This window comes from Pseudophryne corroboree, chromosome 2 (genome assembly GCF_028390025.1).
Source record: "Pseudophryne corroboree isolate aPseCor3 chromosome 2, aPseCor3.hap2, whole genome shotgun sequence".
NCBI classification, from domain to species: domain Eukaryota; kingdom Metazoa; phylum Chordata; class Amphibia; order Anura; family Myobatrachidae; genus Pseudophryne; species Pseudophryne corroboree.
In genome coordinates, this window is record NC_086445.1 from 769,368,745 (window position 1) to 769,393,290 (window position 24,546).

General features: G+C 45.7%; 1 protein-coding gene across 5 annotated transcripts in view; it reads right to left on the minus strand.

Annotated features, from left to right (window-relative positions):
* The window catches only part of LOC135047996 (arylsulfatase H-like), a 450,445-nt gene that overhangs the window by 84,934 nt on the left and 340,965 nt on the right, over positions 1-24,546 (minus strand). For all 5 annotated transcript variants that reach the window (XM_063955491.1, XM_063955492.1, XM_063955493.1 and 2 more), the window contains one exon: positions 13,510-13,644. In XM_063955491.1, the coding sequence (XP_063811561.1) occupies positions 13,510-13,644 (135 nt within the window). The remainder of the gene's footprint in view (positions 1-13,509; positions 13,645-24,546) is intronic.

A 24,546-nucleotide genomic window follows, 5' to 3' on the forward strand; every position in this document is an offset into this window, starting at 1 on the left:
ATGCTGAGAACTAAACCAATGCTGCATGTTTTGTTTGTGCAAGGTTCTCAAAGCCTTCTAAGTTGTCACATGTGACGTTAGTTCAGACACTGCCAGCTTTTGTCAGGTCATTCCTCTAATTAGACTCTTAGAAAAGAAGATGGACAAATTGAAGGAGGAGCTGAAAGGAAGCGAGTACTCTAAGCATTCAGACTTGTAGATCAAGCCCTTCAGTGGCTTCGCCGGGATTCAAAGGTCGTCATTCTCTTTAATCAGATCACTATATTTTGGCGACCATACTTGATCCTAGGTTTAAGTCCTACGTTGTATCTTTTTTCTTGATAGACACAAATCTGAAGAGATGCAGAGAGCTGTTGGTGAGCAAATTGTCAGCACAAGTGGTACGTGACACAACAACATCTCCTTCTTCAGTTTCTTCGGTAACTGTGTGTGCAAGGAAAAAAATCTATTTTCCTAAGAGAACCACTGGCAGTGATGCAGATCTGCCAGGAACAACTTTTAACATCTGTTCCGGACTGAAGGAGCTGCCTACAATTACTGACATGTCAACTGTGACTGTATATAATACGGTCACCACTGAAAGAATGGTTGATGATTATTTTAGTGATAGCATCCAAATAGGCATGTCACACAGTTCATTTCAAAACTGGCAGGAAAAAAAAGGCAATTTGGAGGCCCTTGCCCAAACTGGCTTTGCTTTACTAAAATTGCCCACCCTCCACTGTGTACTCAGAAAGTTTTTAGCAAAGTTGGGAACCTTGGGGGTAATTCCAAGTTGATCGCAGCAGGATTTTTGATAGCAACTGGGAAAAACCATGTCCACTGCAGGGGAGGCAGATATAACATGTGCAGAGAGAGTTAGATTTGGGTGTGGTGTGTTCAATCTGCAATCTAATTTGCAGTGTAAAAATAAAGCAGCCAGTATTTACCCTGCGCAGAAATAAAATAACCCACCCAAATCTAACTCTTTCTGCACATGTTATATCTGCCTCCCCTGCAGTGCACATGGTTTTGCCCAGTTGCTATCAAAAATCTTGCTGCGATCAACTTGGAATTACCCCCCTTGTCAGCAATTGGTGTAGGAGGTTACTTCCCCAAAATGTGGAAAAGATGATGTTCAGCAAAATGAATGATCAAGTCCATGAGGAAGACCTTTACCGACAATTACATCCACAAAATAAAGAGGCACCTAATACAGTGGATTCAAGCGGGGACGAATTAATATTGTGTGAAAAGGATGTACACACTGATGGAGATGAGGAATCGGATGCTGATGGCGATATCTTGCCTATGTAGAGCCAGTTTGTGCACTGCCCTTTGCCAGCTTGTTTTGTGGGGGCCCAAACAAACCAATCATTTCAGCCACAAGTGACAGTCCCTGTCACTGAAATGATTGGTTTGTTAACCTGTACATGTCCTGTTTAATATATACAACATAAGGATGGGTGGGAGGGCCCTGGTGGGTGGGAGGGCCCTGGTGGGTGGGAGGGTCCAAGGACAGTTTCATCTTGCACCTCTTTTCTTTGCATTATGCGAAGGACTACAAGTCTGAAATGCGTTAAGCGTGGTTCATGTGTTTATCTGTTTACTCCTAGACGCTGCTATCATCTTTCCTGGGGTTGATTCCTGTTTGGAACTGAGCATCTGGAGCTTGGAGCCTACTGGATTCTGGACATCTGAGAATCCAGGAAACCCCCGCGGTGATGTTGAATGCTGATGTCTAATAGAGCTTTTGTGATTTGCTGTTTTAAACTTTTCTTCTTGTAAGTGCAATCTGTATATTAATGTATTTATTTTAAAAGGATTACTGCACTATGTGTCTGCACCCACCCTCATTACTGCAAAGTAGTTGAGACAGGGAGACACATATCTTTTAGGTTGTTAAAAAACATAAGGAACCAGCACCACAAATTCAAGAACTTTTAAAATAAAGGGGAACTCCATCCACATAATAGTTATCTCAGTCCTACGGAGATTTGAGGATCCCTTTTATTTATGGTGATTACATTTTTATTACTTTTGTGAATGTCACACACTGGTGTTCATTATATAAATGTGGTATCTGGAGAGCGCTCTTATTCTTGTACAATATCCACTGTTTTTGATTCTTGCTTCGAGTGCATTTGGGATGTGCGCTAATTTGAATGTGTTGTAGCTGAACACCAGATTTTATTGCGCACATTATTCTAAAATTATCTGTTGTTTCAATTAATAACTAATTATGTATTTTGAGTCTACAGTGTCACATATTATGCCTTATTTTCCTTGTGAAATCTCATGGAACAAATGTTATACTTTATCTATGAACTGTTTTGTTTCTACGGGTCATACTACAGGTTGAGTATCCCTTATCCAAAATGCTTGGGACCGGAAGAATTTTGGATATCGGATTTTTCCGTATTTTGGAATAATTGCATCCCATAATGAGATATCATGGCGATGGGACCCAAGTCTAAGCACAGAATGCATTTATGTTTCATATACACCTTATACACACAGCCTAAAGGTCATTTTAGCCAGTATTTTTAATAACTTTGTGCATTAAACAAAGTGTGTGTACATTCACACAATTCATTTATGTTTCATATATACCTTATACACACAGCCTGAAGGTCATTTAATACAATATTTTTAATAACTTTGTGTATTAAACAAAGTTTATGGACATTGAGCCATCAGAAAATAAAGGTTTCACTATCTCACTCTCACTAAAAAAATCCGTAATTCGGAATATTTGGATATGGGATACTCAACCTGTATAACAAAACACTCTTGAGATGATGACACTGTGTGAATTTCTGGTTTAATGTTCAAACATAAGGTGACACATCAGTGCACAAAGAAAAGACATAATGTTATGCACATTACTTCAATAAAAAAAAAAATGCAATGTGTTTCACTGAGCTGCAAAAATCCCTTGCAGAGTCCTCCATTCAAGGCATCTCATTTGCCAATGACCCATTGATTATTTTGTCATGGGTGCGTGGGGTTTGCAGCAGCTGTCCGTATTCCATGACATGGTGATCACTAGAGGCCTATAGCATAGTGCAGTAGTCCTCATGACCCGCTTGTATAACAGCAGTAGCTGCAGACTTTTGTTTGTTGAAAAATCTTCTGACATTGTTTTAGACTATTTATTCTTCAATCAGTGCCCTTACTTCTCATTTGTCATTAAACACATCATATCACCCATCCTCTTTCCTCACTATATGGAAACTGGCTATTTTCCCCATAAACATCATGCTACAGAAATGCAGCATATTGCACCCTTACCTTACTAAGAGTTTACACTTACAGAGTGAAGCAGTACATGGAAATTGTCTAACACTACATCACTGTTTACCATATGAATCTTTCTTATATCCTGTTCTGATACAGTGCACAAATATAACCATTGGCGAGTGTGTATCGAGATGCTGGCAGCCGAATGCAGGCGGGGGCGAACATAGCAAGACCTGGGCTCAGAGGCGACTTGTGGTCGCCACGGGTTCTATTACCACTCTATGGGTGTTGTGGACACCCACGAGTGGGAATAGTCCCTGCTGGTCGGCATGCCGACCGTTGGGATTCTCAGCGGGCAGGATGTAGGGGGAGGTAATGTGACCGGCGGACTCCTGACACATAACTACATCCCCCATTGCCACATATGACCTGTTGATGGTATGCTTAGGCTTATGCAAGAGTCACAGATCATGTAACATTCTGCTGAAAACCATTCTAATGCTCCTGTAAATGTGAATGCTTGTGGTGTTAAAGGTGACTCTCGAGATGGAAGAATGGGGTTTGAGTCCATAATGCCCAAGGATTGTGGCAAAGTCAAGCGGTAAATCAAGTAGCATCTAGTCCAGTCCTACCTGCACTGGCTGAACTCTCACATGGATTAGTCCATATAGAGTAGGTAAGACGGAATGTATAAGTTTGTGGAAGACTGTTATGCCACTGGATTCAGAACCTTTGTTGCTAAACATTGTGCGGGCTTTCTCATCTGCAATCCAGACAGGTCAATAAACCCAGGACCTTCTTATCTCCCAACTATTGAAGGACCCTTACAGCTAATGCAATTTAATTTACTATAACACCCTACAGGGAGAATGTTACAGTATGTGTTAGCAGTATATTGGGTATATGCAATTGCGGTCGAATTCCCGAAAATGTTGAAAAACGGGACATTTTCGCCCCCCCCAAAAAATCGACAATGCAATTCAGTACTTTTCGTCAAAAAAACGGACTTTCAAAATTCGACTTTTTGAAATTCGACATTTGTCAAATTCGACATTTCTGCAATGGTACAAATGCGGCAATTAGACAAAAGTATATTCAATTGAAGATTGTAAATTCAACAACAGTGCTTTTAGACAGTAAATTCATCATTTTCAATCCGCCACACTTTGCTGGCGGAATCTAATAAAAAAATTTAAAAACATGTTTTTTTTTGTGTTTTTTTTTTTATTGGTAATAGCATATCTATTTATATTAGAAGGGATTAGGTACTTGGTTTGTCTATTTTGGAGGCACAAGTATTATTTATATATTTTTAAAAATATTATTATTATTATTTTTTTTAAATGGAATGGTAAAAATCAGAAAAAAAAATGCATGGGGTCCACCCTCCTAAGCATAACCAGCCTCGGGCTCTTCGAGCCGGTCCTGGTTCTAAAAATCCGGGGGAAAAACTGACATGGGATCCCCCATATTTTTAAAACCAGCACCGGGCTCTGCGCCTGGTGCTGGTGCAAAAAATACGGGGGACAAAAAGCGTAGGGGTCCCCTGTATTTTGTACACCAGCATCGGGCTCCACTAGTTGGGTAGATAATGCAACAGCGGGGGTCACTTTTATACAGCGCCCTGCGGCCGTGGCATTAAATACGCAACTAGTCACCCCTGGCCGGGGTACCCTGGAGGAGTGGGGACCCCTTCAATCAAGGGGTCCCCCCCTCCAGCCACCCAAGGGCCAGGGGTGAAGCCCGAGGCTGTCCCCCCCATCCAAGGGCTGCGGATGGGGGGCTGATAGCCTTGTGAAAATTGAAAGAATATTGTTTTTTTCCAGTAGTACTACAAGTCCCAGCAAGCCTCCCCCGCAAGCTGGTACTTGGAGAACCACAAGTACCAGCATGTGGAAGAAAAACGGGCCCGCTGGTACCTGTAGTTCTACTGAAAAAAAATACCCAAATAAAAACAGGACATGCACACCGTGAGAGTAAAACTTTATTTCACACATGTCGACACACACATACTTACCTATGTTCACACGCCGACCTCTGTCCACTTGTCCAAGTAGAATCCACGGTGTACCTGAAAATAAAATTATACTCACCTCAATCCAGTGTCCTGTGGTCTTTTATTATAATCCTCGTACTTGGCAAAAAAAAAAAACGAACACCCAGACCAGGCGGACTGAAAGGGGTCCCATGTTTACACATGGGACCCCTTTCCCCGAATGCAGAGACCCCCCCGTGACTGCTGTCACAGAAAGGTCTCTTCAGCCAATCAGGAAGCGCCACTTCATGGCACTCTCCTGATTGGCTGTATGCGCTTCTGCTGGCAGACAGCGCATCGCACAGCTCCCTCCAGTAGTTTCAATGGTGGGAACTTTGCGGTCAGCGGTGGGGTTACCCGCAGTCAGCCACTGACCGCGGGTGACCTCACCGCTGACCGCAAAGTTCCCACCATTGAATATAATGGTAAGGCTTTGCGATGCGCTGTCTGACAGCTCAGACGCGCATAGTCAATCAGCAGAGTGCCACGACGTTGCGCTCGCTGATTGGCTGAAGGGACCCTCTGTGACAGCAGTTACGTGGGGTCCCGGCATTCATGGAAAGGGGTCCCATGTGTAAACATGGGACCCCTTTCAGTCCGTTTGGTCCGGGTGTTCGTTTTGTTGTTTTGCCAAGTACGAGGATTATTTTAAAAGATCCGGACACTGGAACAGGTGAGTATAATTTTATTCACAGGTACCCTGGATTCTTCAGTGACGAGGGGGGCGTGGCAGTCGGCGGGTCAACATAGGTAAGTATGTATGTGTTGGCATGTATGAAATAAACTTTTACTTTCACGGTGTGTGTCTCCTGTTTTTATTTGGGTTTTTTTTTTTCAGTAGAACTACAGGTACCAGCGGGCCCGTTTTTCCACCCGCATGCTGGTACTTGTGGTTTTCCGAGTACCAGCTTGCGGGGAGGCTTGCTGGGACTTGTAGTTCTTTTGGAAAAAAACAATATTCTATCATTTTACTCAAGGCTATCAGCCCCCCATCTGCAGCCCTTGGATGGGGGGGACAGCCTCGGGCTTCACCCCTGGCCCTTGGGTGGCTGGGGGGGACCCCTTGATTGAAGGGGTCCCCACTCCCCCAGGGTACCCCGGCCAGAGGTGACTAGTTGGATATTTAATGCCACGGCCGCAGGGCGCTGTAAAAAAGTGACCCCCGGCTGTGGCATTATCTGTCCAGCTAGTGGAGCCCGGTGCTGGTTTTAAAAATACGGGGGATCCCCTGTCAGTTTTTCCCCCGGATTTTTAGAACCAGGACCGGCTCGAAGAGCCCGAGGCTGGTTATGCTTAGGAGGGGGGACCCCACGCAATTTTTTTTCGTGGTTTTTCCCGTTTTTTTTAACATTTTTACAAGTCTAATCAAAATCCGTCAAATCGGCCGTTTTTCGACAGCGGGACTGTCAAATCCGTTTTTTATTGAATATGTTGAATTCCGGCACCCACTTGCCGGAATTCAACGGTCGAATTGTGTCGAATTAAAAAACGGGCGAAAAATTGCCGCGATTCGCCGGCAATTGCATATACCCCTATGTGTTCCCAGGACATGTACAATATACACATAGCCAACTGCTCCACAAATTGCTAGCTTTATCTGACAGCATATACATTTGAGCGGGATTTTGTGTAGGTATGTAATACTACTGTTTTTTTTTCCTTCTGATTAAGGAACCCACTTTACTAGACTAACATTTAAAATGTGTTATCTACAGTATTAGGGATTGAAAAACCAACTTCACATCTCTTAAGCCCAGTACTCACGGGCCGATCAAGGAGAGATGCGTGCTGAGCGAACCGCTCAGCACACATCTCTCCTGCCGCTCAGCACAGCGCGATCTGTGCTGAGCGTGCGGGGGGAGACGGGGGGGCCGCTCACTTCACCCAGCGGGTGAAGTGAGCGACCCGCTAGATTGGCCTGCATGCAGGCCAATCTAGCAGCGGCGATAGCGATGTGCGGGGCCGCGCATCGCTATCGCCGAGGGGGCTACACACGGAGCGATCCTGCCGATATTCTAAGCAATCTAGTCAGATTGCTTAGAATATCGCTCCGTGAGTACCCCCCTTTATAAACAGAGTGGCCATCATTAAACTCCCACTACTCAGGTCGAACTGTAACCTGATCTACTGTAACTATCAAAATTTCACAAAATGTTGTAGGGAAACTAATTAGGACACGTGAAGCAGGATTCTGTGAAATATTAGTGCAAAAAGTCACCAGTGGGGGAAAATGGTGCTGCACAATGTGAAAACAGTGTGAAAATGGATAGACAGGGGAATTACAAGACTAACCTGTAATGTACAGTATAATTACCTTAATTGTGTTACACTAATAAAACATTTGTCTGTCCTTTTTCAATGGGTTTTCCTAAGGAGGCTGCTATGCAATCCGATTGAGCAAGCTCAGGAATGCATAGCATTCTGGAACTTGGCCCTAGTAGGGAATGCGTTATTTGGATGGTAGGTCGACAGTCAATAGGTCGACATATGTTGGTCGACACTGACATGGTCAACATAGGAAAATGGTCGACACATTAAAATGGTCGACACAGGACCAGTCGACACATGAAAAGGTTGACATGACCTTTTACATTTTTTTAAACTTTTTCATACTTTACTATCCATGGGAACTATGATTGGGAATAGTAACCTGTGCCGAGCACAGGGGTAGCGGACCAAGGCCCCTTGCCTGCAGCCGCGAGCCATGCAAGTGGATGCGGTACACTAATTTGGGTTCCTGGTCATTTTACGTAAAAAACTACACCAAAAGTCAGTTAAAAAATCCATGTCGACCTTTTCATGCGTCGACATGTCCCGCGTTGTTCATTTTCACGTGTCGATAATGTTAATGTCGACCAATAGTGGTCGACCTAATGAATGTCGACCTTAACTACAGTATGTCTACCATTTATCCCAGAAGCAGCGAATGCGATCTGGGCTACTGTATTGGGGAATGTTTGTAAGAGCTCCATTGTCCCCCCACTGTGCAGTAAATGTACAGACACCGAACCAGGGAGCAGAGTAATAGTTTAAGCTCTCTCTCTGATGGCCTCTTATCAAGTCTGTCTCACGTCGACAGCTGTAAACTAAATTTGTGAGAAAATGTATATTTTTACTTTGCGTATTTAGCGGTAGAAAATACATCACATTCCCATTACAAATGTGGTTTGCAATAAGTATAGCAATACACCCTTTAGAATCGACCGATATTGATTCACAGACCCATCACTGTTTGTCAGAGTAAGAAATAATGCAGAGCTGGTGATGGTGAGTTGTTCCAAATAGCCAAGGTCACTATCACAGGACACCATGGTTCTGCTACTTAGGTATCAGCTAAAAGAACTTAATACAGTACTTTTTTTATTTATCTGTATTGTAAAGGTGTCTGCTTGTGAATATGCCTAGTGGGGTATAAATACAAATACAAAACTGATTGTTGCATTTATTCTCTGCCCCTTCATGAATTTTCTATATTGCCTGTATGTATAGATAATCTAGTAGACAATAGATGATCTGGTAGCCAAAGGGATCACTTGCACTTAATTCAAGATCCATAACCATTCCTTGTGCATCCTGTCTGGGGGACACTGCAGAACTTAAGCTAGCTCTGCCCCTCTCTAACCACTCCTTTTCCCCCATACCTCAGTTTTTTTCTAGTGCCTGTGGAGTTAGATCAGCTCTTTATTGCTTTTATTTTCTTTTATTACTTTATTTCTCTTTTTGGCAGTCTTAGTCAGTCCTTCTTACAGTGCTCAGACTGCCTGGCAGTGGGTATTCACTGTGTGGATACCTTCATTCTCACACTCACCCACCCACACCTCCCCCTTCTGCTGCGTACTCTGCTTTAGTATTCATGAAAACCGGTGGAGCACCAGAGGCATCCTGGAACAGACGGGGGCTGCAATTTACAGTAAGCAGTCAAAGCGTGCCTGCGGGTAACACTGGACTGTGACGCTCCAGTCCAGAGAGCGCCATCTGTGTGAGGAACCTTTGACCGAGGTACTGATTCCCTGCCGCACCACCAGCACCACCAACACAAAACTCCATAACATACTCACCATTACAAATAATGGGATTTTGGTTCATGAATTGATCTATGCATTTAAGCTTGCAGCCCTTGTCAAGGGACCTCATTTCTCTCCAAGTCCTACTCTAGCAATCAGAGGGCCTAATTCAGTAAGGATTGAAAACTCTGCTTATTAGCAGAATTTGCAATCCTTTGGATAGCATGCTCGGGCCGCCCATCAATGGGCAAGGCCACCCAGCATGCGACCAGCGCCTCCCCAAGTTTCACAAGCAGAAATTGCAAATGCATCGCAATTTCTGGTTGCTAATAGAAACTAAGGATGACTCCTGCAGGCGCAGCTTAAACACGCCCGCAGGAGTCCCGCCGCCATGTTCTTGATCATGGTGGTTAGGTGTGATATCACGCAGCCGCCGTGATCACGCCCCTGACACGCCCCCATTTGGCCATTTCGGCCCCCCATTCGCTGCACAGCCCCCGCAATGCTCCGTCTCCTCTCTGCGATACAACCTGAATTTGGCCCAAAATTATAAACCTGGCAACTACTATCACATCAGACTAAAATTTAAGGTGTGCTGACTGGTTTAGAGCTCACCTGGCAACTGACTTATGTCATTTAAAAGATGGCACAGTCACCAAGCATAGCTGCTGCAAAACTACTGGAAAAACAATTGACACAGATTAAAATGCATTTGCTTACATGAGGGTGCATTAGAAGATGTGATCACAAAAATATGAATTTAAAAAAAATAATGAAATAAACAAAAAACATAAATCCAGCGCACTCACAAATCCCAGATTTTGGGTAAAAAGTGGCATGTGACCACATTACTTAAATAAACAACACAAAGCTCAACACTTACCATAATAAACTCACTCACCATAAAAACAATGGGGTTTTTGGTTCATGAATTGATCAATGCATTTACTGTAAGTTTGCAGCCCTCATCAAGGAACCCCATTTTTCTGTAAATCCTATCACTCAGAATTATAAATCTGAAAATTGCTGTTGAGGCTCGGATCTTGGGAGGCAAATCCCAATTCCAAACATACTTTGGAGGCAGTGCCTTTTGTTGGTGACTCACTTTTTAATCCAGAGTTCACCAAGATTATGGGCCTAATTCAGACCTAATTGCAGCAGCAACATTTTTCTCTAATGGGCAAAACCATGTGCAGTGCAGGTTGGGCAGATATAACATGTGCAGAGAGCGTTAGATTTGGGTGGGGTACTGCACATGGTTTTGCCCATTAGAGAAAACTTTTGCTGCTGCGATCAGGTCTGAATTAGACCCTATATCCCTGTCCAGTAGAGGAAAGAGGCCTTACCTTCCAGTTCTGACTCCCAAGCCCAAAACCCCCAGGTTTTATCCATTTTGCACAACCAGTGAGGCGTATTTACTTCATCCAAAGGTCAGTTGGATTATTTTAGTAGGAGTTTCTTTTTCATGGTAGGGTAGCTACCTCCTCCTGTTGTCCTTTCATTTAACTGTCGGAGAAGCACAGAACCTGACACACAGAGGACCCCACCCTACTCTCCGGTGGTAAGGGCCTGCTTACTGGGATTCCAGTATGTTTGGGTACAGGGCATTCTGTACAGAGGTCCAAGTCCCAGAAAGTTCTTTCCCACTTATCTTCCCCAGGATCCATCAAAACGAGCGATCCTTCAGGGAGACGTTAATTCAGTCCTAGATTCTGGAGTGATTGTTGCGGTTCCCATACATCAAAAGAGGTTAGGTTTTTACGCCAACGTTTTTCTAGTAATCAATCTGGATGGCTCTTTTTTCTCAAATTGAATCAGTTCAATCCCTACCTCAAGTTGGCACACTTCAAGATGGAATCTCTGCAGTCTGTTATCAATGCAATGGTCACAGAGGAATTTATGACATTCTTGGACGTCAAGGACGCCTACCTCCATAGCCCCATCTGGGAGGGCCATCAACGGTTGCTCCATTTCATGGTAGATGATTAATATTTTAAACTTTGGGCCCTTTTGGTCTCTCCACAGGCCCAAGGCTCTTCACAAACATCATGGCCCACATGGTCACCTTACCCTGGCACCAGGACATTACTAACATTGTTATCTGATGATTTGCTTATGAAGGATTATTCAGAGTCTGTCCTGCATCATCTCTTATAGATAGTGGTGGATTCCTTGGAGAGTCTTGGATGGATTCTCAACTATCTAAAGTCAAACCTCATTTCATCCCAGTGGATGATCTTTTTAGGGCTTTTCTTCTACACTTGCTGTCAGCAAGCCTTTCTTCCTTTACACAAGGTGCTGAAACTCCAATGGTTGGTGAGAACTTTTCTGGATTCGCTGCAGGTCAATGTTCTCAAAGCCGTGCAACTGCTGGAGAAGATGTGGCGTACTTTGAGGTAGTTCCCTTTGCCAGGTTCCATGCTCATTCACTTCAGAACCAGATTCTGGGCCATTGGAATAGGGTTGGACATCCATTGGACAGGCAATTCTTCGGCCTTTCACCTAAGACTTGTCAGTCTCAGCATTGGTGGCCCCAGGTCTAGAACTTGACCGTAGGGTACCCATTTGTGGTTTGGGGCTGGACCTTGTAGACAACAGATGACAGCTTTGTTGGCATGCTCTGGTTCAGGCACAGACAGTCCTGCAGGACAAGCCAGTTCATATCAAGTCAGACGATTCCACTACCATCGCTTAGGACTGCAGCAAAAGTCAACAGGTGATGGGGGAAGTAGCTCTCATTCTTTTCTTCGCATTCGTCTTCCACACATTCCTCCTATCTCTCCTTGAGATTTGAATTTTGTTTTGGAGGCTCTTCAGAGAGCTCCATTTGAACCCCTTGAATCATTTGAATTGGCTGCTTTTCTTGGTGATCCCCCTTCCTGATCTTTCATTCAGATAGGGCTGTCTTCTGCACTAAGCCATCTTTTCTGCCCAAGGTGGTCTCTTTCATTTGAACCAGGACATTGTTCTTCCAAATTTTTCTGTCTCTTCGCCAGCATCTTCTGCCCCGCGTGGCTTTTGGATGTAGTCCATGATTTACGGGTCCACCTGGAGCATACCAATACCATTCTCTGGGCGATAGCCTTTTGTTTCTTGCGGACACCCCCATGTAAGTGTTCTGTTGCTCCGTGGTTTACTGCCACCTTTTGCATGGCCTAATGCGCTGATCAATTCCTCTCTACTGCATTCTTTCCACTCGTGCAGTGGGCACCTCTTTGTCAGTTTGCCATGGTACCTCCGTCAAGCAGTTGTGCAGAGTGGCGACTTTGTTATCTGTGCATATTTTCAGCAAGTTTTACTAGTTTCACACATTTGGCCATCCTTATGCCAGTTTTGGACTTAAGGTTTTGCGGGTGGCTTTGCCAGCCACGGCCCCCCTACTAAAACTGCTTTGGGACATCCCAGCATAAACTTCAGTATCTCCCAGACTGAATGCATGAGGAAATTGTGTATGGACTCACCGCATAATCCTTTCCTCATCATCCATCTGGGGCACACTGTGATCCCTCCCAGTTCTTGCTGTTCTATTCTGACACCAGCCAAAATGCTCGTAGTCTAAATCGTTAAACCCATAACCTGTGGCATTCCAGTCAAGCACCCTATTCATAAAGCTATTTGATTTTGCATAAAACTATAAGATTTCTTACTATATGAAGCTACTCGCACTTTGTAAAAAAAAATATTCAGCATTGCAATTGAGCAGATCTATCACAGCCACACATCCAATCCGTTGCAGCCACAAACTACATAGATCTGCTCAGGTGCAATGCTGATCATTTTTTCACAAAGTACAAGGTAAACTTCAAATAGTTAGAATTCTCTAGCTTAGAATTCTCTAGCTTTCTATGCAAGGGTAGACAGCTCAATGAGTGTCTGACTGCAATGCCACAGGCAATGAGCTTGAGTGCTGGGTATGTCAGCATCTTGAAACATAATAAGGGCAGTGTGCCTGAATAACAAAGAGCTCTCAAGTTAAGTTCAATGTTACAGTATATAAGTATTAGCAACAGAAGGGGTGGGGGAAGGAGACAGGGGAGGTCAGGAGATGCTAGGCTTCTAAAAGGAAGGAAGCTAGAAGTAAAAGTAATTAAAACAGATAATTGACAAGTGCTGCCAACAGCGCCCCCTATCCTGAAGCGCTATGTGCGGTGGCATACTCCGCACATACCTATTTACGGCCCTGAGATTAGTACACTTGAATTCAATAAACATACAGTATGGAAAGAATAATGGATTCCATCAACTCACCTCTGTAAATTCCATTGCTGCCTTTCAGATGAGGACTTCCCGCCATGCCTTCCAAATATGCACCGTGGTCAGAAGCAAAGTAGGTAAGTGTGTTATTAACCAAACCTTCCTTATCAATAGCATCCAGTATTTCCCCTGTAATAAAAAAGAAACTGCTTAGAGAGCTGCATCAACAGGAGATACTACACTAATCATTATCATGAGTAGCAATTGTGTATTCAGCAGCAGTAGAGATTACTTTTACACCTTTCAGACCACCTGAGGTGGGTCACATCCGGGAGCCTGACACGGGAGCTCCCAGGGTGCGACCAGCTTCAGGCGCCCTGTCACCGCTGAATGCAACCTGTCATATTGCCAGGTTGGTGACATCACCGGTGACCCAGCGGGGGCAGCTCTTGGAGATCACATGATCTCCAAGCGTCCCCTGTCCACACACAGTGTACGGGAAAAGGGTTGCATTGACCCGGCTCCCATTCACACCGCACAGCGAGCCGGGTTGAACACATGTTCAACCCTGCTCGCTACCCGAGTCGGAATACCGGGTTGCTCAACTCCGTATTTCAATACTGGCACCTTTCAGACCGCACATGAAAATGGGTTATGCGCGATCATGTGCCAATAAACCATGTAATTTTGTATAAGTGCCCACACGAAACTTAGCTTATGTGTGAATGTCCGATTGCCACCCAGTTTATACTATTTAGCAGTAAGTGGAGTTGCAACTGAGATGTGTATAACTCAGAATTGTGAGTAGATATGTGGACTTGGCATGAGAAAAATCACTATGTTCATCGGCAATATGGGTTTGCAATCAACTCTGCACTAGCCACTTTGTGTGTACATACGAGCCCAGTTACAGGAATGAGGCCGTATCTGATGTAAAATATCAGTCATTGGCCTGACAATCGGAGATGCAAGCAATCTAAATATTTCCAACAACATAAGTGTTACAGGGAACTTTCACCTTAAGCATTATATCTATTACATGGCTGTGGTAGAGGATCCCGACGCTCGGGATGCCGGCATCCCCGCAATTAGAATGTCAACAAGGGTAATTATTTTAAATGCCTGGGGTGGTGGCTAGGGCTAAGACTTGGGGTGGCGGATGCTATGGCTTGGAGTGGGGAGTGTGGCCATACTGCCAAACATCGACGAACGACCCATGGTTGGGTGCATCGTATCATTATCGTGCCTAAACATGGACAATTTTTAAACGATATGTTGTTCCAATCGGTTGGAAACACCCACATAATTTAAAATATCATGCCGTGTGTGGGCCTTAATAGCAATTTATAGTCATACCTCCTGATTTTGTCATACTACTCTCCTTCTTAGATAGGCTGACCATAATATCCCTTTAACCTTGGCAGGGCCGAAACTAGGATTTTTGTCACCCGGGGCAAGGTAGTCAGTAGTCATTTGACCGCCCCCCCCCCCCGCAAAAGAAAAAAAATATTTTTACAATAAATAAATAAAAATAATTAAAATAAATAAATAAATAAATAAATAAAAATATTATATATATATATATATATATATATATATATATATATATACATATCTCTTTCAGAACTTTTTTACCTGAAAAATTGCCTTTTCTAACATAAATTTCATATCCAGGAAAAAGTGTCCCCATTTTACACAGTACGACAGGCAAGTGTCCCCATTCCCCATTTTACACATTGCGGCAGGAAAAAGTGTCCCCATTTTACACATTGCGGCAGACAGGTGACCCCATTTTACACATTGCGGCAGACAGGTGTCCCCATTTTACACATTGCGGCAGGAAAAAGTGTCCCCATTTTACACATTGCGGCAGGCACGTGTCCCCATTTTACACAGTACGCTGGCAAGTGTCCCCATTTTACACATTGCGGCAGGAAAAAGTGTCCCCATTTTACACATTGCGGCAGGCACGTGTCCCCATTTTACACAGTACGCTGGCAAGTGTCCCCATTTTACACATTGCGGCAGGAAAAAGTGTCCCCATTTTACACATTACGGCAGGCACAGGTCCCCATTTTACACAGTACGCTGGCAAGTGTCCCCATTTTACACATTGCGGCAGGAAAAAGTGTCCCCATTTTACACATTGCGGCAGGCACAGGTCCCCATTTTACACATTGCGGCAGGTGGTGGAGGGAGAGAGAGAGAGAGAGAGAGAGAGAGAGAGAGGAAGGGAGAGGGGCTGACTTACATTTGAAGCGGTTCTCGCCGCTCTTCAGCCACCTCTCCCTCCTCGTCTGCGCGGCTCCCCCTTCTCCCTCCTCCGGCGGGGTTTCGTGGAATGACGCGTTTGCGCCGTGACGTCACGACGCAATCGTGTCATTCCACGAAGCCCCGCCCCCCGAGCTGGGCACTCGGGAGAAGGGGGTTTAAAAGTGCCGCGGCGGGTGTTAGGGGGTCTCGGCGCCCCCTCCAATCCGGCGCCCAGGTCGCCTGTCCCCCTAGCCCCCCCCTAGTTTCGGCCCTGACCTTGGGACACTCATGAATTACACAATTACACAGGTTCTGTGGCTGCTTAAAACTAGGTGAAATTCAGGCTTGTAGTCAGCCAGCCACAGAACCTGTGAAATTCATGAGTGTCCCAGGTTAAAGGGATAATATGGTCAGCCTACCTTCTATCAATGACTATTTCAGGAATAAACAATATTGTGTCTGCCAACCCATCAGTGATATTCTTACCTCAAGCTATGGTAGGAAGCCCATTGTGCAATTACATATATGCAGTAGGGATTATAGCAGCAAACACTAGCAATGTGTCATGGACCAGGAACTCACCTCCGGTGATGGTCTCCGTGGGCTCTCTGTCAGATGGCTAGCGCTGCAGCGGCGGAGGTCTGTGAGGGCCACTGGTGTGCCGCAGCTGAGAGGGAGCTGGTGACTGTGCTGCCTGCTGCCACTGGAGCATTGTGCATGGAGGCTGCCTGTGTAAGATCCCATGCTTTGGAGCACTGTGCAGGGAGGCTGCCTGAGCAAGATCCCCTGCTCTGGTGTTTCTGCAGTACTGGGTGCTGCCATGTTGGAGACCAATTCATAGTATGCCAATGGGATTTGGTCTCTGGTCTCTTCCAGCCAATCACAGGCTGAGCTCTCTGGTAAAAGGGGGCAGTCTGGGTTCAAACCTTGCCAGTGTTTTATGTTTCTGTCCCAGTACAGGTGTCTTAGCTCTGCGCTCCCGCAAGTCCACCTGTGTGCCTTCCAGTGTCCCTTGGATTTTCAGCTCCACGGAAAATGCCAGACAGCCGACGTCTGTCTCAGCCCTGTGATCGCCTCTGCCTGATTGACAGGCAGAGGCAGTCGCTGGGAGGGAGGGGGCGGGCTGGCAGCATGCCCGGACCATTGGAGGGGCGGGCCGCGGGGGCTGCGTGATGTCACATACAGCCGCTGTCACCCTCACAGCGATGAATAGCTCCTGCCAGCGCACAGGAGCTGCGCTGGTAGGGAGCCACTCCTAAAGTACAAAAGAATCGTCCTTGTGCGATGCTTTTGTACTTGTGCAGGAGGGGGGGAAGGGTCGGCCCTGACATGTGGGGCGGACAAGCCCTGTGCTGGGCGTCCCCCTGCATGTCTGTGTGATCGCAGATGTGCTAAATTTAGCACATCTACGATCAGATCTGAATTAGGCCCAGTGTCTCCTGGAGTCCTATCCATAGAGGATTTTTCAGCAGTCCGGCAGTGCTCTTCAGCCACGTTTAATAATCACCCACTCTGCAAAACTCCTTCTGTGTTCTTCAGTCACGTCTAATAATCATCCATTCTGCAAAATGCCTTCAGTGTTTTTCAGCCACATCTAATAATCATCCATTCTGCAAAACTCCTTCAGTGTTCTTCATCCACATCTAATATTCATCCATTCTGCAAAACTCCTTCAGTGTTCTTCAGTCACGTCTAATAATCATCCATTCTGCAAAACTCCTTCAGTGTTCTTCATCCACATCTAATATTCATCCACTCTGCAAAACTCCTTCTGTGTTCTTCAGTCACATCTAATAATCATCCATTCTGCAAAACTCCTTCAGTGTTCTTCATCCACATCTAATATTCATCCATTCTGCAAAACTCCTTCTGTGTTCTTCAGTCACGTCTAATAATCATCCATTCTGCAAAACTCCTTCTGTGTTCTTCAGCCACATCTAATAATCATCCATTCTGCAAAACTCCTTCAGTGTTCTTCATCCACATCTAACTATCATCCATTCTGCAAAACTCCTTCTGTGTTCTTCAATCACATTAAACAAACATCCATTGTACAAACTATCTCAAGTGTTCTTTTGCCACATCAATAATCATTCATTATACAAACTCTTGCAATTAACTAATCTCCACAAATACTCTGCATTCAGGTCTTCCGGAATTCTTCATCTTTGTTCTTCAGATATTTGCACTTGTACAGTACGTCTTTCCTTAAATAAAGGTATATGAGAAGAAATTACATTCATCCTCCTCAGTTTCTCCTTGCAGAAGCATCTAATACTTCTGTTAGCACTCACTCAATGGATTCACAAACTCTGCAGTTTGTGACACAATGTTGTGGAATCCCAACCACTTAAAATGCCTACAGCCCCAAAGCTGACATACAGGGACTATTCCCACTTCGTTGCGCTCGCCTCCCTGCTGACATTCTGGTAGCTGTTGATCCCGACGTCGATATGCTGACCGCCGATCACCCGAACCCAACCCATTATTTGATAAGGTATATTCTACTCTCTATGGAGCCTCATCATGTTTTTTGACATAACTACTAATAATAACACGTACTGTATGTGTCCACAATGTATCAAATATATTGCAGTAATAAGATGAAAACTGGATACAATTGCCAGCTGTCTTCTGCTAGAATATTTTGTAGCATCTATTGCTACTTCAGACTTTTGATACAAATGTCTCAGTCCATACATACAGGATGCTTGTATCCTTCTGCTTGTATTTCTGTAGGATTTTTCCACTGGCAATTGATCACAGACGCAGTACTGCGGATATAGGCCCTCATTCCGAGTTGTTCGCTCGCAAGCTGCTTTTAGCAGCATTGCACACGCTAAGCCGCCGCCTACTGGGAGTGAATCTTAGCTTAGCAAAATTGCGAACGAAAGATTCTCTAAATTGCGAATAGAAATTTCTTAGCAGTTTCTGAGTAGTTGGACACTTACTCTGCCACTGAGATCAGTTCAGTCAGTTTCGTTCCTGGTTTGACGTCACAAACACACCCAGCGTTCGCCCAGACACTCCCCCGTTTCTCCAGCCACTCCCGCGTTTTTCCCAGAAACGGCAGCGTTTTTTCACACACACCCATATAACGGCCAGTTTCCGCCCAGAAACACCCACTTCCTGTCAATCACATTACGATCACCAGAACGAAGAGAAAACCTTGTAATGCCGTGAGTAAAATACCAAACTTCTTAGCAAATTTACTTGGCGCAGTCGCAGTGCGAACATTGCCCATGCGCAATTAGCGGAAAATTGCTGCGATGCGGAGAAAATTACCGAGCGAACAACTCGGAATGACGGCCATAGCTGATAATATTAATATTATTAAAAGTTGTTAGTAATCAGGTACATACAAAACAACAGGTAAAAAAAAGTACTTATGTTTTCCTTTACATTTCTCAATAAATATATATTTAAAAAAAAAAAAAGTTCTTAGTAAATATAGTTTTCTCCATTAGTCCTTTATTCAGTAACCCATTTCTAGATAAGAGGGAATTTCTCTCCTAGTGATATAACTGTAATCACTGTCAGCACTGTAGTTGCTTTGCATTTATGGTTCCTTAATTTCTCTTACGTCCTAGAGGATGCTGGGGTCCATATTAGTTCCATGGGGTATAGACGAATACACCAGGAGCCACTGGCACTTTAAGAGTTTAACAGTGTGGGCTGGCTCCTCCCTCTATGCCCCTCCTTCCAGACTCAGTTTAGAAAATGTGCCCAGAGGAGCCGGTCACAGTTAGGGGAGCTCTACAGAGCTTTCTTAGTAAAAGATTATTTAGAGTTTTTTATTTTACAGGGAGGCTGCTGGCAACAGCCTCCGTGCATCGAGGGACTGAGGGAGTGAGTAGTGTCCGCCCTGCGGGGTCTGAGCCACTGTCTCCGCTGACTGGTAACTGAGCTCCAGAGGGGATAGATAGCTCCCCGCCGCAGGGGAACGCTCACCCCAGCAACATGCCGCCACCCCCTTGCAAAGCTGAAGAGTGGCATGTGAGTCACCGACCCCCCTAACAAGCAGGGGGTCGATGTGAAGATGGTGGCTACAGGGTAGGAGCACAGTATTAACTGCGCTCCCGGACGGCTCAGCAGTACTTAGGTGCAGTGCTGTGAGGGGCGCCCTGAGCCAGCGCCTGTCCCTATACTGACCTAATTCAGCCTGAAGGGGTCTGCAGATCTCAGCCAGCACAAAAAAAACCTAAGGCCAGTATAATCTTGAAGAGCGGGAAGACAGCGCCATTGAGCGGGCGGAGCTTCTCCTCAGGGCGGACCCTGCAGCGTTTCAGCGTCATTTTCCTGCCTGCAGTCGGATGCAAGTGGAAGAACAGTCCCTCCAGTGCAGCTCCAGCTATCTGTATGGTACCAAGGGGTTGTAGAAGGGAGGGGAAGCTGTGTACAGACTGTGTCACCTATTAAGGGACACAGTCAGCGCTGGTTAGGGGCTACCTATACCTATAATAGCGCTGTGTGTAGGTTGGCTCCAATCTCTGTGTCTCTCTGCCATTCTTGGGGGGGAAACTCTGTCTGCCCTATACCCTGTGTGCATGTGGGGTGAGTGGAGTGCATCAGCAAACATGTCTAGAGACTTTGTTTCATGTGCTGCAGAGGATTTATCTTCTCAGGAAGATCCCATACCACGTAATCAGGATTGCACTGTTGTAGCACAGATCCCAGCTAGAGAACCGGAGTGGTTAGCCTCTCTTAGGGGGACTATTTCTCAAATTTCTGAGAGGGTTGCAAGAACTGAACATGCAACTCAGGCATTGCAATCCTCTATGGCTGTATGGTCTGATTCTGCTTCCTCCGGGTCCCCTGCAGTACATTCTCACAAACGTGCACTTGCCAACATTATGCAGGATGACACGGACACCGATTCTGACACTGCAGATGGTGACGGGGATGTATTGAGGGGGACAGCAGGCTCGGACTGACCCACAGGGGTACAGGGGAAACCACCGGTAGGCCCCACTGCCTGGGGGGCCCTCCTCCTCTAGGGATCAGGTTCTAGACTGTGCACTTGAATTATATATTATACATATGTTACCTTATACTGCACAGGATTATGATGTATTCTCTACAGTACATTGCTGTCATTAATCTAGTACATTATCATGCATGCACTAGCATTAATTACTATATAAATTATCAAGGAGTCCAGACCAGGTTCTCTATAATGGTTAGCCAAAACTCTGTGGTGGCTGGCCACACCCCCTTTGGAGGTTGGCCACACCTCTAATCTTGGATCCCTACCACTGCATACCCCCGGTGGGCCCTTCAAGCTCCAGTCCGACACTGGGGGACAGCATCGCTTGCTAAGGGGGTACAGCTGATGATTGAGGCCGTACGGGAAGTGTTGCATATTTCTGGCACACCGCCTGAGCAGGTTGAGGAGGCCTTTTTCACGGACAATAAGAAGGCCCCTCTTACCTTCCCAGCATCTAAGGAATTAAATGCTATATTTGAAAAGGCTTGGGAAAATCCAGAGAAAAAATTCCAGATCCCTAAGAGGGTCTTGGTTGCTTTTCCATTCTCAAAGGATGATAGAAAAAAATGGGAGGCTCCGCCTATAGTTGACGCCTCTGTCTCCAAGCTGTCAAAACAAGTGGTGTTACCAGTCCCGGGATCTACCGCGTTGAAAGACACGGCAGATCGCAAGGTGGATGCTTCGCTCAAATCCATTTACACGGCTTCAGGGGCTATATTGCGGCCTACTATTGCCTGTGCATGAATTTCTAAAGCTGTTGCCAGGTGGTCAATCCCACTGCAGGAGGACTTGACTATGATGGATAAAGGTGACGTTGATTTGTTTTTACGTAACATTCAGGATTCGGCAGGGCTCCTGGTAGATTCCATGAAGGACCTGGGTTCCATGGCTGCGGGGATCTCCTCCATGTCCGTCATGGCTCGCAGGGATCTCTGGCTGCGCCAATGGTCTTTGGACATGGAATCCAGAAAAAGTGTGGAGGGCCTACCCTATACATGTCAGGCTTTATTTGGGGATGCTCTGGATGCGTGGATTGCCACGGCTACAGCGGGTAAGTCTCCTTTTTTCCACTCAGTTGCACCGGCTACGAAGAAGCCTTTTACTCCCAACACGTCACAGTCCTTTCGGCCCACGAGGCCTAGAAAGAACAAGCCTTCTCACACCTTCTTCAGAGGTGGTCATGCTAAAGAAAAAAAGCCTGCTCCTGCAGGTTCCCAAGACCAGAAACCTGCTTCTGGTGCCTCCAAGTCCTACACATGATGGTGGACCGCACAGCCTGGAGGTAGGTCAGGTGGGAGCAAGACTCTGGCATTTTAGCCACGTCTGGGTGTCATCTGACCTGGACCCTTGGGTACAGGATATAGTGTCAAGGGGGTACAGACTGGAGTTTCAAACTCTCCCACCTCACCGTTTCTTCAAATCAGGCTTGCCGGCTTTGCCGGCAGACAGAGCAGTTCTTCTGGAAGCTATCCGAAAATTGGTAGTATCCGAGGTCATTGTTCCAGTTCCGCATCATCTGCGGAACAAAGATTACTATTTGAACCTTTTTGTGGTACCGAAGCCGAGTGGTTCAGTACGGCCAATTCTGAACCTAAAGTCCTTGAACCCTTATCTCAGGGAGTTCAAGTTCAAGATGGAGTCTCTGAGAGCTGTCATCTCAGGGCTGACGGAAGGGGGAGTTCCTGGTGTCCCTGGACATCAAGGATGCATACCTCCACATTCCCATTTGGTCGCCGCATCAGGCCTATCTCAGGTTTGCACTGTTAGACGATCACTATCAGTTTCAGGCACTGCCGTTCGGTCTCTCCACGGCACCAAGAGTCTTCACCAATGTGATGGCAGAGATGATGGTTCTCCTCCACAAGCAGGGGATGAACATAATTCCGTACCTGGACGATCACCTGATAAAGGCGTCGTCCAGGAAGAAGTTGTTAAGATCCATTGCTCTCACGACACATCTGCTCAAGGAGCATGGTTGGATCCTGAACCTTCCAAAGTGTCATCTGGAGCCGACAAGGAGGCTGTCTTTCCTGGGGATGATCCTAGACACGGAGGTGCAAAGGGTGTTTCTATTGGTAGAGAAAGCATTGGTGATTCAAACAATGATCCGGGATGTCTTGAAGCCTTCCCGGGTATCGGTTCATCAGTGCATCCGCCTGCTGGGGAAGATGGTTGCCTCATACGAGGCTCTGCAGTACGGACTGTTTCATGCCCGATCCTTTCAGCTGGATCTCTTGGACCAGTGATCGGGATCTCACCTACATATGCACCAGAGGATAAGTCTGTCGCCAGAAGCCAGGATTTCGCTCCTCTGGTGGCTACAACTACCACACCTTCTGGAAGGCCGAAGTTTCGGAGTTCAAGACTGGATCCTTCTAACCACGGATGCAAGTCTAAGAGGTTGGGGAGCAGTCGCTCAGGGGGAAACCTTCCAAGGAAGGTGGTCGAATCAAGAATCCCTTCTTCCGATAAACATCCTGGAGCTAAGGGCAGTCTATAACGGCCTTCTTCAAGCAGCACGCCTTCTACAGGACAGATCTGTTCAGGTGCAGTCGGACAACGTGACCACAGTGGCCTACATAAACCGACAAGGCGGAACGAAGAGCAGGGCTTCAATGTCAGAGGTGTCAAGAATCCTCCTCTGGGCAGAAAGGCATGCAGTGGCGATGTCAGCAATCTTCAATCCAGGAGTAGACAACTGGGAAGCAGACTTCCTCAGCAGACAAGATCTCCATCCAGGAGAATGGGGCCTCCATCCAGAGGTGTTTGAGGAAGTAACCAGTTGGTGGGGGGGTTCCTCACATAGACATGATGGCCTTTCGCCTCAACAAGAAGCTACGGAGGTACTGTTCCAGGTCAAGAAGCAGTGGCGGTGGACGCACTGGTAACACCGTGGGTGTTCACGTCAGTGTATCTGTTCCCTCCACTTCCTCTGATTCCAAAAGTTGTTCAACTTATAAAAGGAACAAAGGTTCTGGCAATCCTCATTGCTCCGGACTGGCCAAGGAGGGCTTGGTATGCGGATCTGCTGGATCTACTGCTGGAAGATCCAAGGACCTTACCTCTTCGGGAGGATCTGCTACTGCAGCGGCTGTTTGTCAGAATCCATTTGGAATTTCCTCTGTAGGAACATATTCACAGGGACTGATGTTCTCGGTACAATAGCAGGTTAATATATACAGGGTAAAGCAGTATACAATGGTAAACAATAAGTAAAAACCAGGAATGATTGGAGAACTCAAAATGAAAGGGAGAACTGAAATTGCACTTGCAATGCTGGGAGTCTGGAAAGTACTTGGCAGTGCTGGATACTTGGGAACACACTTGTGATGCTGGGATTGGAAACTAACTTGTGATGCTGGGAACTGAGGGGACACAGAGATGCTGGAAACTGTGGGTACACGGGGATGCCAGGAGACTGTGAGTACATGGACACACCGAAGACTGTGATTACATGAAGATGTTGTAGACTGATCACACTTGAAGACTGTGAAGACATTGAAATGCTGTAGACTGTGGAAACACTTGAGACGCTGTGGACTGTGAAGGCACTTGTAACACTGTAGACTGTATAGACACTGTAATAGGAATATAAAGTTGAGAACAGGAGCGCTTAAGAAAAAAATTGAATGAAATAAAATAAAATGAAACTAAAATAAAAAAGATTGCAAACACCTGTGAATAAAAAATGGTTAATTAGTAATGTTTACAGCACTTCTGTGCTGATCTGAAAGTCCTGTGCGTGAGTTCTTTTGTGGACACCGGAGCTATGATCCGTGCTGCGGCTGCAGTGGGGAAACCTGACTAACTGTCTTTCCCTTAATCTGCCTACCTGTAGTCACGTCCGTCCT